This window comes from Oculina patagonica, chromosome 3, assembly GCF_052425735.1.
Source record: "Oculina patagonica isolate OP01 chromosome 3, crgOcupat, whole genome shotgun sequence".
In the NCBI taxonomy this organism is placed as follows: domain Eukaryota; kingdom Metazoa; phylum Cnidaria; class Anthozoa; order Scleractinia; family Oculinidae; genus Oculina; species Oculina patagonica.
Genome location: NC_135760.1, coordinates 9187624 through 9203693, shown reverse-complemented (window position 1 = coordinate 9203693; position 16070 = coordinate 9187624). Strand labels below are relative to the sequence as shown.

The 16070-nt window shown below is 41.4% G+C and overlaps 1 protein-coding gene across 1 annotated transcript; it reads left to right on the top strand.

Annotated features, from left to right (window-relative positions):
• The first annotated feature begins 416 nt into the window (after positions 1–416).
• On the top strand, positions 417–12853 carry LOC144647486 (uncharacterized). The gene is made up of 11 exons (XM_078507291.1): positions 417–548; positions 2533–2789; positions 3191–3308; positions 3400–3522; positions 4963–5085; positions 5486–5608; positions 8046–8168; positions 9041–9163; positions 9598–9926; positions 10895–11033; positions 11670–12853. The coding sequence occupies exons 1-11, from the start codon at positions 461–463 to the stop codon at positions 12851–12853; spliced, it is 2730 nt and encodes a 909-aa protein (XP_078363417.1). The 5' UTR covers positions 417–460.
• Positions 12854–16070: the final 3217 nt, after the last annotated feature.

Below are 16070 nucleotides of genomic sequence, written 5' to 3'. Positions count from 1 at the left end.
CTAAGAGCAATATTTGATGTAATTTCGATGTTGATCGGATGAAGGGAAGATTACTAAAGAGTTGATAGAGACTGAACGAGCTGATATTCAATGTGGAAATTGAGATACAGACCTAGGATTTTCTAAGTGGATATTTTATTTTATTTTCAGCGAATATAATGCGTACCATCGTGCTGCGATAGTCATCAGCTAAACTGACTCCAATCTGAAACTGATAGCTATAGAGACAGCATGATAAAGTTCAATCTCAATTAATTGTCGAGTCATTTGAAATAAACAATCTAACTATAAACTACACTTCTGAAATGCACCTGTACTCCTAATAATGTTCCATTTGGATTGGACGTTTGCTATTGGTTGTTAGGAATAGTTTCTCTTTATTTACAATACAGTTTTCTGAGCGGTGTATAGGGAATTGTCACACCATCGAAGTTTCAGAGTAACTGAAACCTGCGCAACAATGGCGGGTCTGCTTGTACAAACCAGCGCTTTTATTTTCATTCTGAGCGGTTACGTCGTGGTGCCGACCATTTCACAGGCTCTCGTTGGTGAGTAGAAACTGCCTTTCATATATCATATTTATCAATCTCAAGCGATGGCACATATATAATTAAAGCATCAAAGCGGCATTCAGGTATGCGCTCGAGGACTCGACAGGACTGACGTAAAAAAAGCAGAGGGTTGATAGAGTATTTTACCTTAGCTTGTAACACTGCTGGCCTTTAAAGTAATAAGAAATTTATATCACTACTTTGATTGAGACAACAGATACTTGGAAATGAATAACTGCAAATGTTAACTTAATCCTTTAAAAAAACTACATGTTCTATGAATAGATAAAAATATTAAGTTGCTGTGTAGCACTTTGTTCATGTACTATAAAATGTTTTTTTCTTAAAGTGCTGTAATGTTGTCTCGTTTTGCGAAACGTTTCGGCACACCTTCAAAAACGTAAATAATTAATTAATTGAAGTCAAAGTAACTTGGCATTTTTTCCATTTCAATCAGTTCATGATCATTATGTAAGCATATTTGAGTTTGTATTAAAAACGACAACAATACTTATTTTCAGTTAAAGGGATTATGTCACGGGGATTTTAATGCTTTTCGGTAAAAAGTACTAAAATTGGCGAATATGTCTTCTCGTACTTGAAATGCACCTAGTACATCAAGATGGAAATATAAAGTAAATCGTTGAAGAAAGAAGGAGCCATAATAAATTTTAGGTGTTTTTCCCGTCCACAAGTCGCAAGTACAGAAATTGAAAAAATTAGCCTGACTTTTTCAAGTTGAGATCTAAAGCTTCTGATAGCATCACAATGATATCACTTGTTTATCGCTTCGTGATTTTTAACAAAATTGTACCGCTATTCGTAGTTTCCATATATCTTTAGGCTTTTGAGTTTTTGAAGTGAAACTGGTGACTGTGTCCCTTTAACGACTAATCCAGGATCTCGATGAACTTAAACAGAGAAAACAAATACTCGAAAACACGTCGGCTGAGTTCCCAGAGTTGCAATAGTCATAATTAATATTTTCCGAAGTCAAACTAGGGATCATTCTTCCTTTATGCACAATAATACACTGCGTGGAACAGCATAACTTGTTTGAAATATGCAAATTACTTCAGTTAAGTGAAAAAAAAAAAAGAAAACAAGGAAAGGTTTTTCTTTTACTTATAAGAATTTCAGTTCCTTTTTGCTAGGACTGTTTACCTTATTGTTACTTATTTTCGCGGGACTTAATATTCGCGATTTTCAAAAAAAGCGAAAATTAAAGACCCGCGTAAAAAGGTTCTCCGAAAAATAACGACGCGAACTTTAATACTGTTCTATATAATTCGTTATGATTAATAATCAACGTTGCCGTAAGTTTACTACATAATTATCTTGGTACAGTCGTCAAACTAGCTCTACTTTGTTACAAAAAAGGAACATGTCAAACTGTTTTAAGTTTCGTTTTGGTTTTGTTCTCGGTTTGTTCAGTGTCATTGGAAACTATTGATGTGGAAAATTAAAATCAGTTGTGCCAATTTTGAGACTAAGACCAGTATTTTGACAATTTTCGCAAAATTTAGCTCCTGTAAACGTATTTTTTTTTTGGCCAAATGGCAAAATTTAAGTCCCGCGAAGTATGGCCGTTTCATTTTCGCGAAATTAAGTTCCCGCGAAAATAAGTTACAATAAGGTGCAGCTTAGTAGTTTATAATAGACATTAAATTTCGCGAAAATTGGGGAGCTGTATTTCGCAAGTATTAATTTTCGCGATACCGAGAAGAATGTGAACACAACTGTATTTAATTTAATTTTGCAAAGTTCTCGTCGAAGTGCCCGAACTTCCTGGCATAAAGAGTCTGCAACCCGGCCGACCAAAAATCCGCAATCCGCTGTATTTCGAAATCAAGTCCGCGAATCTGCTGAATGTATCGCAAAAATCTGTAATCCGTGCGCTTTTTAAGGCCAAATCCGTCGATCCACGAACCTATTCACCCCCTCCTGCTAACATTAACACTTACTCTAACGTCATTTATAGACGGCAGATGTACACTAGTCAAGGTTCTCGCCGTAAAATTTGACAAATCACTGGACGATCATGTGCTTGCGTCATATCCGGTGGAGAAGGAAGACGACTGTCAGATGAAATGCTTCAGACACAAGTTCTGTGTGTCATATAACTTGGGGCCTGTGGTGGACAATGGAGTGCGTGACTGTGAAATCAGCAAATCCGATGAGTTTAGAGATCCTCAAAACGTGACGGACAGGCCCGGATACATCTACCGTGGAACTGAGGTATGCTGACCGTGAGACTTAAAACTGGCGTGTTTTTTGTCGTAGGGTGACAAGACACTAGGTGATAGAGTTTTACGAAGTTAACTCCTAAGTCACATTTCGTGACAACTAACATGACGTTACATCGTTTACATAATATTTAAACGCCAAAGATGAAATTTCATGACAACTTTACATGACGTTAGAAACCCCCCGGGGCACACCACATTACTACTTTATTCTGATTTACCCTGGGGCATAACTGTATCTCCAGTTGCAAAATATTTGAGACATCCGTCCCGACGTTTCTTATGTTTTCTCAACGTCAACCACTACATTTTTTTTTTCGACCACAAGCTTAGAGCCAAGAGCATATGTCACTGCAGGCTAAACCATTCAGTTCAGATTCTTTTCCTTTTTAGAACTCGTGTTCCAGTGGTCCGTGCCCTAGAAACGCTTCGTGCATTCCAAACTTTGAATCACTCAGTCACTTCCAGTGCGTGTGTCCTTCAGGCTTCACCGGAGAAACTTGTGCTATTGGTGAGTAGAGCAACAAAACAAAAGGCAATAAGGCTGTGGCTGGGCCAGTATTTCTGTATTTCTGATCATTTCGTTTCGATCTTCTTAACAGATGTGGACGAATGTCAAGAGAGGTTGGACAACTGCCACTTTAATGCCAGCTGTAATAACACCGTGGGCTCATATGAATGTTTCTGTTATGATGGTTTCACGGGGAACGGTCGCTTCTGCGCAGGTACTAAAATCTTGCCAGCGAGTGGGTTATTGTCAAAGCCGCTTATAGGCTGGGGCAAATCCAGTGTTGTTGCTCTATTACCTTAATGGAGTTCAATTTGTTTCTCTAGTAATCGAAGTTTTCTTCGGGTTTAGGTCGGCTTAGACATGCTCGTCTTAATCGTTCTATCGCAGCTCTATCAATAATATCGAAGAACCGCTTTTAGTACAAAAGCAATCAGGGAATGAAAGTTAAATTCCAAGACTTTTATTTCTGTCATTTCAAAGCATTTTTCACCGCTTTTACTTAATACTAAATAATTAATCCTACCGACTGAACTGAATTCAACCTTGTCGAGGTTAATCCTAGATTAGCTTAATCCCGTTTTGAACAACGAGGCCCTGGACAACTGATTTCACACTGTACTGAGTGCATAAACACTGTGGGCTCATTTGACTGCTCGTGCAAGCCTGGGTACAAGGGAGATGGCGCATATCTATGTGAAGGTATAACCGTGCGTGCGTTGAATAGCTTCTTCTAAAAAATTTACCAGATTGCTGACCAGAGTGCTCACCAAACCATACCCTAGCCTGTTTCAGACCAAAATGGTCAAAATGTATAACCTATTTTTTCAGAAATAAACGGCTTGAAACCATATTATTTGGCGCCACTGGCACACTCTTGTAGTATGAAAAGGTAATGCATCAGTCAATTCCAGCAGTGCCCTTCTCCCCTGGCTAACCCCCGGGCATTAGCACTTCATTAAAAAAAAATTGGCAAATTCCCCGGGGTGGGGATGAAGGAACCGGGCAAATGTCCCGCTCCCGGGTTGATTGTTTTCAATCTCTCGATAGGTGATACAAAATATAATAAAAGTTGTTGCTTCTTAGCAATGAAGAAATATCTAAAATTGAGAAAATATACCTTTAGAAACATCCACGAACATCCACGAGCTTCTCTAGTCCTTCATGGACTAGCTAATCTGCAACGTAGTCCCGTCTTGGCCTATAAACGCCTCCATCACGAACACGCGACTCACTCCACGGTCTGATCATGAAAGCACGTGTCAAATGCCCGGGGGTTAACCCGAGGTACGCAAATGCCTCACCCTCGCGACGGGCAACATTAGGAAATGCCCCGCGGTTGCCCGGGAGAGGGGGGGGATGGGCGCTGCTGGAATTGACTGATGCATAAAAGTAAAGTCAATGAGTTCTTACTGTAGGAATCTGTCCGGAGGACAAAACGGAGCTGTTCCACAGTAAAGCTGTTCTTCATGCACTTCCCAGTCATTAGATTATTGGTTATATATTATAAAGCAAGAAAACTGCTGATTACAAAAAAATCGGCCAGCCAGGTGTTTGAAAGAAAAAGAACAGCTTTTCTGTGGAACAGCTTCGGTTTGACTTCCTGATCTGTCAGGTAATATCAGTTTTGTTTTTCGTTTCGAATCAATTGTTACAGATATTGATGAGTGTCGGGAAGAAACTCATAACTGTCACCTTGATGCTGCTTGTAATAACACTGTGGGCTCATTTGGATGCGTTTGCAATGAAGGTTTTACTGGAGACGGACTAAACTGCACAGGTTTGATTGAGATGTTTTGAAGTTTGACAAACCTCAGCTAATTAATTTCTTCCAGTGGAGTTATGTAATAGTACATGTCTATTAAACTTTTATTAATCCTACGACACCTTGCATCGATCTCGCCCGCACTTCCTAACCTTTGGCTTTAACTAGTATACTTCCTTTGTATCGCTACAAATATGGCTCGTTGTAATGTTAAATCTCAATTCAATTCTACAATACTTAACCGTTTCAAACATAAAAAGAAGAACCGTTCAAAAAGCTACTCAGTGCAGGCTTATTTCTACATCATTCTTCCCCCTTTGGCAGCATTTCTACCATTTTGGTATGCTAGTTTATAACTATGTCCAGTCCGTCGAATTTTTCGTATTAACAACTTCTATGTTTCATCTTCATGTAGACATCAATGAATGCAACACCAGCTCCCACAACTGTCACTCGAATGCCACCTGTAATAACACCGAGGGCTCATTTAACTGCTCATGTAAGCCTGGGTTCTTCGGAGATGGAGTGAAATGTCAAGGTAATATATTAAACCCTTCGTGTAGTGTTTCACATAGCATAGGCGTACGGGCAATTTTTTGCCAGGGGGGCGGTGAGACATTTGCCCAAAAAAATCGCATCCCAAATTTTTACGAAGCAGTCAGAAGAAATAAGGGTCATACGATGAACTAACATAAGCTTTCAAATGAAGTGAAAATGTTACATAATAATCTATCGTATGAGCTCATAAATACGTAAAAAAGCTGTCTACTCTCACCGTTCACGGCCGAAGATGTCGCAATACGATCCATCCACTGTTGACTACAATTGGAATTCCTTTTAATGCTAATAAGTGCGATGACAGTAATAATTTAGGCCAAGTAAAAACAAATGTTTCTCTTTCGGATTTCTATAAAGAGAGAACAAGCGGGCTCATTTTTTGTTATTTTTTTTTATTATTATTATTATTTTGTTGCATTCCGTACCTGTGTTGTTCGAATATCGATGTTTCATCCTCCATTGTCAAATTCTTAGGCCAGAAAATAAATCCTGCAAGGTATTGACCTATCCAGTACGGACCTAGCGTAACACGGGTTTAATGTTTTTTGTTATTTCCAACTTTTCCAAAAACAAATAATAAAAAGAGAGGCGGCCCCAAAAAATGAAGCGGGTGGGGACAAAAACAGTTGTTTTGTTTTTTTACTTGGCCATACTGAACGTTGTCGTCCCATCGGTGCTGCGGAGGTAAGTTCATCTGCGCAACGACTGATATCGTTCTGCAGAACACGATGTAGCAGGTATCCTGCATGGATATGCCCGAAGGAAACTCGACTTATCAAATAGATCATTCCCTTGCATTGTCTCAGCATTTCTAAACAGTGCCTATCCACGTACACAACAAAACTCGCGCACATTTTTGCTCGGCTTCCAGAATCTCGCCGTCGATTTTTAATACACACGGAGAAGCTTTTTTATAGGTGTTTAACTGTGACAGATATTGAGTCAGTGCCCAACAGTAAAAAACTACAAAATGTATTACAAATGTCCCTTACTCTCTTCAGGTGCTGCAACCAATGTCTCATGTGTAGTTACTGGCTAACACGCCGTCTTCAGGTTAAAATAGAAAAATTATCTCTTCGAAAAACTTCAAAAACGGCTTTGCCCAAATTTCCCTTGCTGCCCAAAAAATCTGAGTCGCCCAAAATTTGGGGGGCTGCAGCCCCCCTGCCCCCCCCCCGTACGCCTATGTCACATAGTGTCCACGGTGCAGTCTAGCATTTTTAGTCGTTCCTTGAGAGCATTGATTCTTGTGCGTCTCTATCTCGCTTCTTCCTCTTCCCAAAATAGATGTTGATAATTTAATGGGCGACTTAAGTAAAAAGTGGTTACGTACCAGAGTCTTCTACAAACATCATTGGTTCTTTCAAGTGCTCCTGTCCATTGCAACGTTAACACCCTACCCTGTACTTTGCCAGGCCCCCCTTTTCTGAATTCGCTGGCATGGTATCCATATAAGCCGTTCCGAGGTTGCGCAGGGAACTGGGGCGAGTTTCAAATTTTAAGTAATCGATAATCTGACACAACCACATGAAAGATCACGGTGAGATTGGTCATTTGACCAAGTTTGATGCTTTCAGGATGAACAGAAACGAAGTTATAGATCTGGAAACATGGTTAAAAATCCATACAAACGTCTCTAATTGTAAGCCAGCGTTCCCCAAAACCATATAAACTCTTAAAATTTTTATCCGTTTTGTGACAGCTGTAAAATCCTGCCAAAGACCCATTATTTGAAAGAAAATAAGATGAAAATCACTATGTTTACCCATTTTAAAGAGTATCACAAAATTCATAAAAAAATTAAGAGTTTATATTGTTTTGGGGGACGCTGTCTCAAAATAAGAGACGTTTGTATGGATTTTTAATCATGTTTCGAGGCCCATAACTTTGTCTCTGTTTATCCTGTTCCTGTCTGGAACAAACTCATAACTGTCACCTTAATGCTACTTGCAATAACACTGTGGGCTCATTTGGATGCATTTGCAATGACGGTTATACTGGAGACGGACTAAACTGCACAGGTTTGATTGAGATGTTTTGAAGTTTGACAAACCTCAGCTAATTTCTTCCAGTGGAGTTATGTAATAGTACATGTCTATTAAACTTTTATTAATCCTACGACACCTTGCATCGATCTCGCCCGCACTTCCTAACCTTTGGCTTTAACTAGTATACTTCCTTTGTATCGCTACAAATATGGCTCGTTGTTATGTTAAATCTCAATTCAATTCTACAATACTTAACCGTTTCAAACATAAAAAGTAGAACCGTTCAAAAAGCTACTCAGTGCAGGCTTATTTCTACATCATTCTTCTCCCTTTGGCAGCATTTCTACCATTTTGGTATGCTAATTTATAACTATGTCCAGTCCGTTGAATTTTTCGTATTAACAACTTCTATGTTTCATCTTCATGTAGACATCAATGAATGCAACACCAGCTCCCACAACTGTCACTCGAATGCCACCTGTAATAACACCGAGGGCTCATTTAACTGCTCATGTAAGCCTGGGTTCTTCGGAGATGGAGTGAAATGTCAAGGTAATATATTAAACCCTTCGTGTAGTGTTTCACATAGTGTCCACGGTGCAGTCTAGCATTTTTAGTCGTTCCTTGAGAGCATTGATTCTTGTGCGTCTCTATCTCGCTTCTTCCTCTTCCCAAAATAGATGTTGATAATTTAATGGGCGATGGCGACTTAAGTAAAAAGTGGTTACGTACCAGAGTCTTCTACAAACATCATTGGTTCTTTCAAGTGCTCCTGTCCATTGCAACGTTAACACCCTACCCTGTAAAAAAAAAAAAAAAAAAAAAAAAAAAAAAACCCCCCCACAAAAAACAAAAAAAAAAAAAAATTTTTTTTAAATTTTCGCCCACTTCAATCAATCAATCAATCAATCAATCAATCAATCAATCAATCAATCAGTCAATCAACTTTATTATAAGAGGGTGACGGTAAACAGTAAAATCTGATAATCTGGTGGCCCTTGAATTAACAATGACAACCATTCGATGACGGTAAGTGGCGGCCATCTTGAAGTGGGAGTAAAAAAAATTCCCGGGTCACGGCTAAAACCCGAACCACTCGACATGCTCGATCCGCAGTCCAGCGCGCTAAACATTGAAGTAAATTCTGAGGTTATTTTAATCATCGTGCCGAATCCATTCGATAGGGGACCCCCAAAAAAAAAATTTTCAATAAAAAAAAATTCCCAAAAAAAAAAAAAATAATTTATTTCCCGCAAAAAAAAAAAAAAAGGGGGGGGAACCCCGAAAAAAAGATTCCTCGAAAAAAAAAAAAAATTTTACTGCCCCCTTGGCATATCGTTATATCGGGGTTCCACTGTATATAGCTTTTGACTTCTCATTGTCACTTAAGATATTATTTATATATTTCGATTTAATTGTTACAGATATTGATGAGTGTCGGGAAGAAACTCATAACTGTCGCCTTGATGCCACTTGCAATAACACTGTGGGCTCATTTGAATGCGTTTGCAAGGACGGTTTCGCTGGAAACGGACAAAACTGTACAGGTTTGAGAGGGTCCCCTCACTTTCGCAAACATCTATTTTTGCTGTATTCTCCTAAACGTAAGATTATCAGTAAATATGGGTTATTGACGAAACTCATCCGCACAGACAAGGTAGCTGGATCTTCACCTCGTTCTTGTTTTTACGTGTTTATGATCACGCGACCAAGAATCAGGTAAATATCCAGACATCTTGACGGATCAAGCTTGGTCAATCGATTGGTCAATACAGGATTTATTACATGGCATTCTGAAAGAACACAGTATCTCTTGCAGGACACAGAGGGCAATGCCTAGCGGGAAAGATATGGTTCCATCTTGCCCGTTCGGGTGGCCTATCACTGCGCAGAATTCGGTTCATCCTACCTGCTTGCTAGCCATATCATAAACAAAGTTAAAAATAATCTAACCAACTCTGTCAATATTATTTCCACATAGAAATCATCGACCCTTGCTTCCATAACGCTGTTGGAGTTGCCAATCCAAATATCATCCCTGATAACCAGATGAGAGCTACTTCTTATTTTACCAATGATTTCCAGCCTGCAAACGGTCGCCTGCATGGAAATGGATGGTGTGCGGGCTCACCTAGTGATAGTAATGACTGGCTTCAAGTTGATCTCGGGAAAACATTTCAAGTGTGTGGTGTTGCTACTCAGGGAGCTAAGGGTGGCTACGGAGTGGTTACGGTATACAGGCTGTCTTTTTCATCTGATGGAGACACCTGGGATAATTATGATAAGGATCTGGAAAGTGGCTTTGTATGGGTGAGATTTCGTTCTATTGATGCTAAAAATGTACTAGGAAGGAGAGGAAAGGCAGTTATTTTCCAATGGTTGCGCGCCTGCGCGTGGGGATAGTGCGCGGGGGCGTACGTGGGATGTGGTGTGTGCATTCTCGTCCCCAGAGGCCGCGATCCTTCTGGTCAGCACCCGGGATCGCGGCCTCTGGGGACGAGAATGTGGTGTGTGGTGTCCATGCGGTGTGCGCGAGGCGTGCGTGAAAGTGCGCAGAGGTGTGTGTGGGATGGGCGTGTGGTGTGGTGTCCGTGCCGTATGCGCGAGGCGTGCGTAGGTTGTTTGGTGTCCGTGCGGTGTGCGCAAGGCGTGCGCGAAAGTACCCTTGGAGGGTGCGTGCTAATTTCAAACGACTGTATAAAGACACGAGGCAACAAGCAAAGAAATGTCCTTGGTATTCTTTTAAAATCTATCTGTATGTGACAGGTATTAATTGGCTTGATGGAATCTACATGGAAATGATGGAATCGGGAAGTGAACATCGAAAATGAAATCGAATCGTTTTTTCTTCACCGCGTTTTAGCTGTCGAAACACGCAAAATTTCACTTCCGTTTTTTACCCAACCTGGAGTAAGATCTAACACTTTTGTACCGTTTTAAAGCGGTGAAGTTAAAACGATTTGGATTTTTTCCGCGATGTTTACATTAGGATCCAACATTGATTCGAGAAAGCATATAAGACGACTGCTTATATCGGTGAAGCATAAACATATCAGTCCCTTATATCAGTGAAACATAAATGCCGTTAAATCAAATGGGACATGAACGGCAGTGTACTGAGTCATAAGCGACAGCAATCTCGAAACGCCTGTGACATTTTGTTAAGCGCAGACACATTACATAAATTAATTTCAATTTGTATGTATGTTTGCTGCATTTGTGAAAATTAAATGCTCTATACATTAACAATTAAATCATTTTGCTTAATTTATTTAAAGGTATTTCATAGGTTAGCTATCAGTAGCGAAGTTTACCGACACAAGTTACCAGTACCAGTGTCCACAAGATATATTCGCTTTCATCCAATTCAACAAGATGGCTGGAACTGTCTTAGAGTCGAGGTGTTTAGCAATGAGAGTGAGTTATCATCATCGTATATTTCATTTAATACGTTAGCCTGTTCCAGGCTCTCTTGGGACAGGGCGAAAAACGCGGGGGAGTGAGGAAAGTAAATAGGGGGACTAAGGCAAGGGAAGGAAGGAATGCCTTTCTTCCCTCGCTTTAGTCCACCTCGTTTTTCTCGCTCGCCCACCTTTTCTCGCCCCCCCCCCCCCCACCCCAAATGTGTCAAGTGTGTGTTTATCCCTTTCACTCCCAGCGGAGCATAGGTACGTGGAAACTGTTGCTCGCCATCGTGGTCTGTTTTGTGCTATCCTTTCAAGCTACCACCAGGTGTAGCCTGCTTTGCTCGCCTCCTCGTCTACCGTCCTCCTCCAGCTGTTCATGGGACGGCCTCGGCTCCTCTTCCCCTGTGGGTTCCATCTCAGTGCCTGCTTGGTGAGCATTGCAGTTAGTTTTTCTGAGGGTGTGCCCAATCCAACCCCACTTAAGCTTAATAAATAAATTGAGAAATGTTCATGATGGGAGGTTTACATCTAGTGCAACGTAATTCGCATGCAACAACAACTTGGTGTAAACAAATGGAAATATATAATTCTATTGTTTACATCTGCTTCTAAGATGACTGTGACTAGTCAATTGTTTTCATTTCAGTGCCACCTACTTTTGAGGCAGAGCCGATGTCCATTGTTGTCGAAGAGCAAGAGGACGTGAATTTCACGTGCTTGGCGCATGGTGTTCCAATGCCGAACATCACGTGGTCAAAAGAGAATGGAAGCCTGCCATTGAATAGATCTGTTGAAACGCAGGGGAGCTTGTTGCTACTGAACGTCTCACGAGAGGATTCTGGGAACTACACCTGCAATGTTACCAACACAAATGGAAGTATTTCTTCTACAGCGGAGCTATTGGTGCATTCAATCCTCAAATTCACAGACCTTCCTTTCTGGGGTACATACTACATCTTTATCGGCGACTCACTGACTCTTCCCTGCTCAGCCGAGAGTGATCTGGAACCAACATTGGCATGGATCATACCGCACCGCAAAGGGGTAAATATTTTCCCAAATAACACCCTGTACATTGCCTCTGCTAGACTGTTGCACAACGGCTCGTACATTTGCAAAGCCCAGAATAACCTTTCTTTACTACAAGATTACATCGAGGTACATGTCCATGCTCTTCCTACATGTGAAGACATCCGACAAGAACAATTGTCCAAAAGCATTTTGAACGATACAAGCGGAATTTACTTCATTGATCCTGATGGCGGAGACACCGGGGTAGCGCCCTTTGAAGTGTTTTGCAACATGACCATGAATGACGGCCGTGGCGTGACAGTCATAAGCCATGACAGTGAGGCCAGAACGCTGGTCCATGGCTTCGACCCATCTGGAAGCTATTCACGAGATGTGACGTACACCAAAGCAACCATGTCTCAAATTGTTGGTCTTATCAGCGTGTCGGCTAGCTGTCGTCAATTCATCAAGTACGAGTGCTTTGAATCTGCTCTGTTTAAGGGCGATGAAGGCTGGTGGGTGTCACGTGATGGAGCGAAGATGACGTACTGGGGAGGAGCACCGCCCGACAGTGGAAAATGCGCATGTGGAGTGCGCCAAAACTGCGCGATATCCACGTTTGATTGTAACTGCGATTCAGAATTAAGCGAGTGGCTGGAGGACAGCGGATTTCTTACTGATAAAAGCACCCTTCCGGTCAAGCAGTTGAGGTTTGGAGACACTGGACAAGCAACTGAGAAAGGCTACCACACGCTGGGAAAGCTAATGTGTTACGGGAGAGCACCAGACTCAGGTTCAGTTGCAGGAGGTATCGCTTAAAGGTCAAAAACAGAAATCAGCGTCCACCAACGCTCATCCATAAGTAGAAGTGCTTCCGCCTGCGTGAACAGCACGAGATCGAGGCTCGACGTTTAGACTGCGCACTTGGAGGAATGGAACGAGTTTGTGACGTCATATGGTGTGACGACCCAACCGCCGCACCGCACCGACGGCAACGTCAACGACACGTCTGTCAAGTTTTTCCTGTCTCCCTTCCCCTCCCTTTTTCGCTCTGCTCCCCTTTCGCGTTCCCCCTGGACAGCCGTCGTGCTGACGTTGTCCCGCGATTCGTCCCGTGTGTTCGGCGGGCGGCTTGAGTGTCCCCGCGTCGTCGCGCGTCGTTCTGCTCATCGTTGCTGAGGACAGAGTTCCTGGTCCGCGTCTCTCCTTCTCACCACGACACACACGCTCTGCTGCTCTCCTCTCCCCACTCATCCACACACCAACGAACCTGTCACTCACATTGATGGTCCGTCCTCGTCTGGTCTCTCCACCAAAGTCAGTTCCACATCCACTCCGAACAGCCTACACATCCTCATTCTCTCATACTCTTACTATAGTTCTCCACGCACACAATCTCACCTTAAGGTCGCGCAGGACCCTTGAAATCATTATGTATGTATTTATTTAAAGAGTATGCACGAACTGCGACGACTGAAGCCGACAACAAACGAAATATTCATGAGAATTTTTTTTCTCAGAGTTCTTTGTACAAGTAATTACACGGTATTGTTCTCAGCCTCGCATCCCGTGCGCTGGAACATAGCGAATTATCATAATAAGATTCACAGCTTTAAATAAAGCACACGTTGTTGTAGACATCGACTCGGAAGGTCTTCGGAAGCCTTAAAACCTGCAATTTTGTGTCCAAGTTTTCTCCGCCGATATAGAATTTCAAGAGTTGATTCGCGAGGAACATGAACTTGGTGTACTCTATTGTGTTCTGGCTAGAGCGAATTTTTAAATTTCCTTCTCAAAATGAAGACAGCATGTTTCAAAGTTTAGATTTCACATTTTTACTCTCTTAGAAGCCATTAACTTGTAGCAGTTTTTGAAATCGAAAATTTCGTTCTAGTGGGAACACAAAAGAAGTTACGATTTATCACTAGGCTATATAATCATTTAATTTGGTGCGCTGTGCTAGCTGAAAACTTGGACACAAAATCACATTATCTTCAGTTAAACTTTTAAGGGCCTAGTAACATCACAGACAACGGTCATCTCTCAGTAAAAGGGCAATCATGATGTAATTCCATCATCCCTGAGTATCCTTATTAAATTTTAGAGGAATCGATATTCAAAATGTAGTGAATTAAAGCTTTACAAGACAGCACTCCAACAAGAAATTTGGCTAATGAATATATTAATGAGCAAGGGTCCTGCGCGACCTTAAGGTGCCCCTCCTTGCTTCAAGGGAATTTATTTAAAGGGGCTAGGTCCCGGGGGGGGGGGGGGTACTCCCATATGTGGGCTATATAGGTATGTGCCGCCCGATAGGGTATGGTTTTTGAGGTTCTCGGTCCTTAAATAGGGTATCATTTTTGCTCCTTTTGGCAATGTGTTCCCGGTGTGATCCTTGGATAGGGTACCTAAATTCTATTAGCAAAAAATAAACGCCCAGCTAAACGAAAAAAAAGATATCTTAAAACTGAATTTTCTGTTAAGGTATTGGAAAAGCGATTCTATAAACATTTGTGTCTTGCCGTGCGCGGTTAGCCGTTATTTGGGTCGTCACGGAACTCTTCTCCTCCCCTTGAATAGGGTGTCATTTTTCGGTTTTGGGCCTTAAAAAGGGTATCAATTTTCGCTTTCTTTATCCTTAAATTTCGCTTTCTTTACCCCCCCCCCCCCCCCCCCCCCGGGGGCTAGGTCAAGGTTGTTTAGGCAGTTCTGTTTATTTTTGTTAATTATGAGCACTAAACGGTCTTTTTTTGGTTCAGAATCACTCCCATAAACAATGAAGATGATTTCCGAGCATTATAAATGTCTTTTTCGCACAACCTGACGACCATTTTTCAATTTTACCCAAATGCAGGCTGTTTTAATCTTCTTTAGTTTTGCCCATTCAGGCCCCTTTGATCTTGACCTTCTGTGTTTCTTTTTAGTTCTTTTAAACCTTAAAGTCATCATTGTGATATTTCAGTTACTTTAACGACCACGTTGGTCAGCCGGTCCTGACATTGTCGTGAATTGTGTGACCTACCATGGAGGCAATGTTGACTAGTTTATACGCATGCGTGACAGTTTGTTCCTAGTGTAGCCACCCGGGCAGCAAAACATTTTACTTGCTTCCCGTTAATTTAGCCACCCAGGAAACATGACAAGGAAAAATGTTTCCGCAAAATATTTCCTAGTTTAGCCATGCCATACGACCTCCTAAATGATGACATGACAGCTCTAATTCTCAAGATCTCACTCTAAATCGACTTTTGATCGCAGTACAGTGAATACAACTGATGCAACTGCATGCGATTTCATGGTACGCCGCCCTCTCATTGCGTGAGGTTGGGCTGCCAGTGCGTCGAGAGACAAGAGAACGACTGGCCGTTTTACTGACGCTATTAAAATGTAAATAAATGTAGCACGCTAATAGATTCTGTTCACTTGTCGATATAAGAAATAACCTACTTATATGCTTAATTATGTATAATCACTTAGCTTGGGGGCGTTTATGCATACGGTATGCACATTTGGGTTCATTTGGATTTGGCTCTGGGTGGGAAAGGAGGATTGTAAGTTAATCTTTCATTGATCTTTGGGCCATATGGTAGGTGTCAGTTAACATTTTGGCCATTTTTTCTTCTACTCCAAATATAAAGGAGATGTTATGCTGTCCATTAAGCTAAAAATTACATTGTAACATATTTATAATAATATAATAAGCGAACTTTAGCTACCACATTTACTCGAGTAAGCGCCGCGGCGCTTATCTTAAAAAAAAAAATAAAAAATTTTCGCGCCTCAAGTGCAGTGCTTATTCGAGGGCGGCGCTTATTAAAATTCGGACGCCACAAAGAATGTAATCTTTTACAGAAATTGGAAATAGCGTTTTCTGATTGTCAGTATTCGTTTCTTGCTGAAGAGAGAAGTGACGCTAGCTGTCCTGACAAAGCTCGCGGCCTTCACAGCATTTACAGAACTACATATTGTAAGAATGTTGGATAGAAAAACTTATGGGGGCGTTAAAACAATCACTTTAAACTGCCAAATTTTGCTT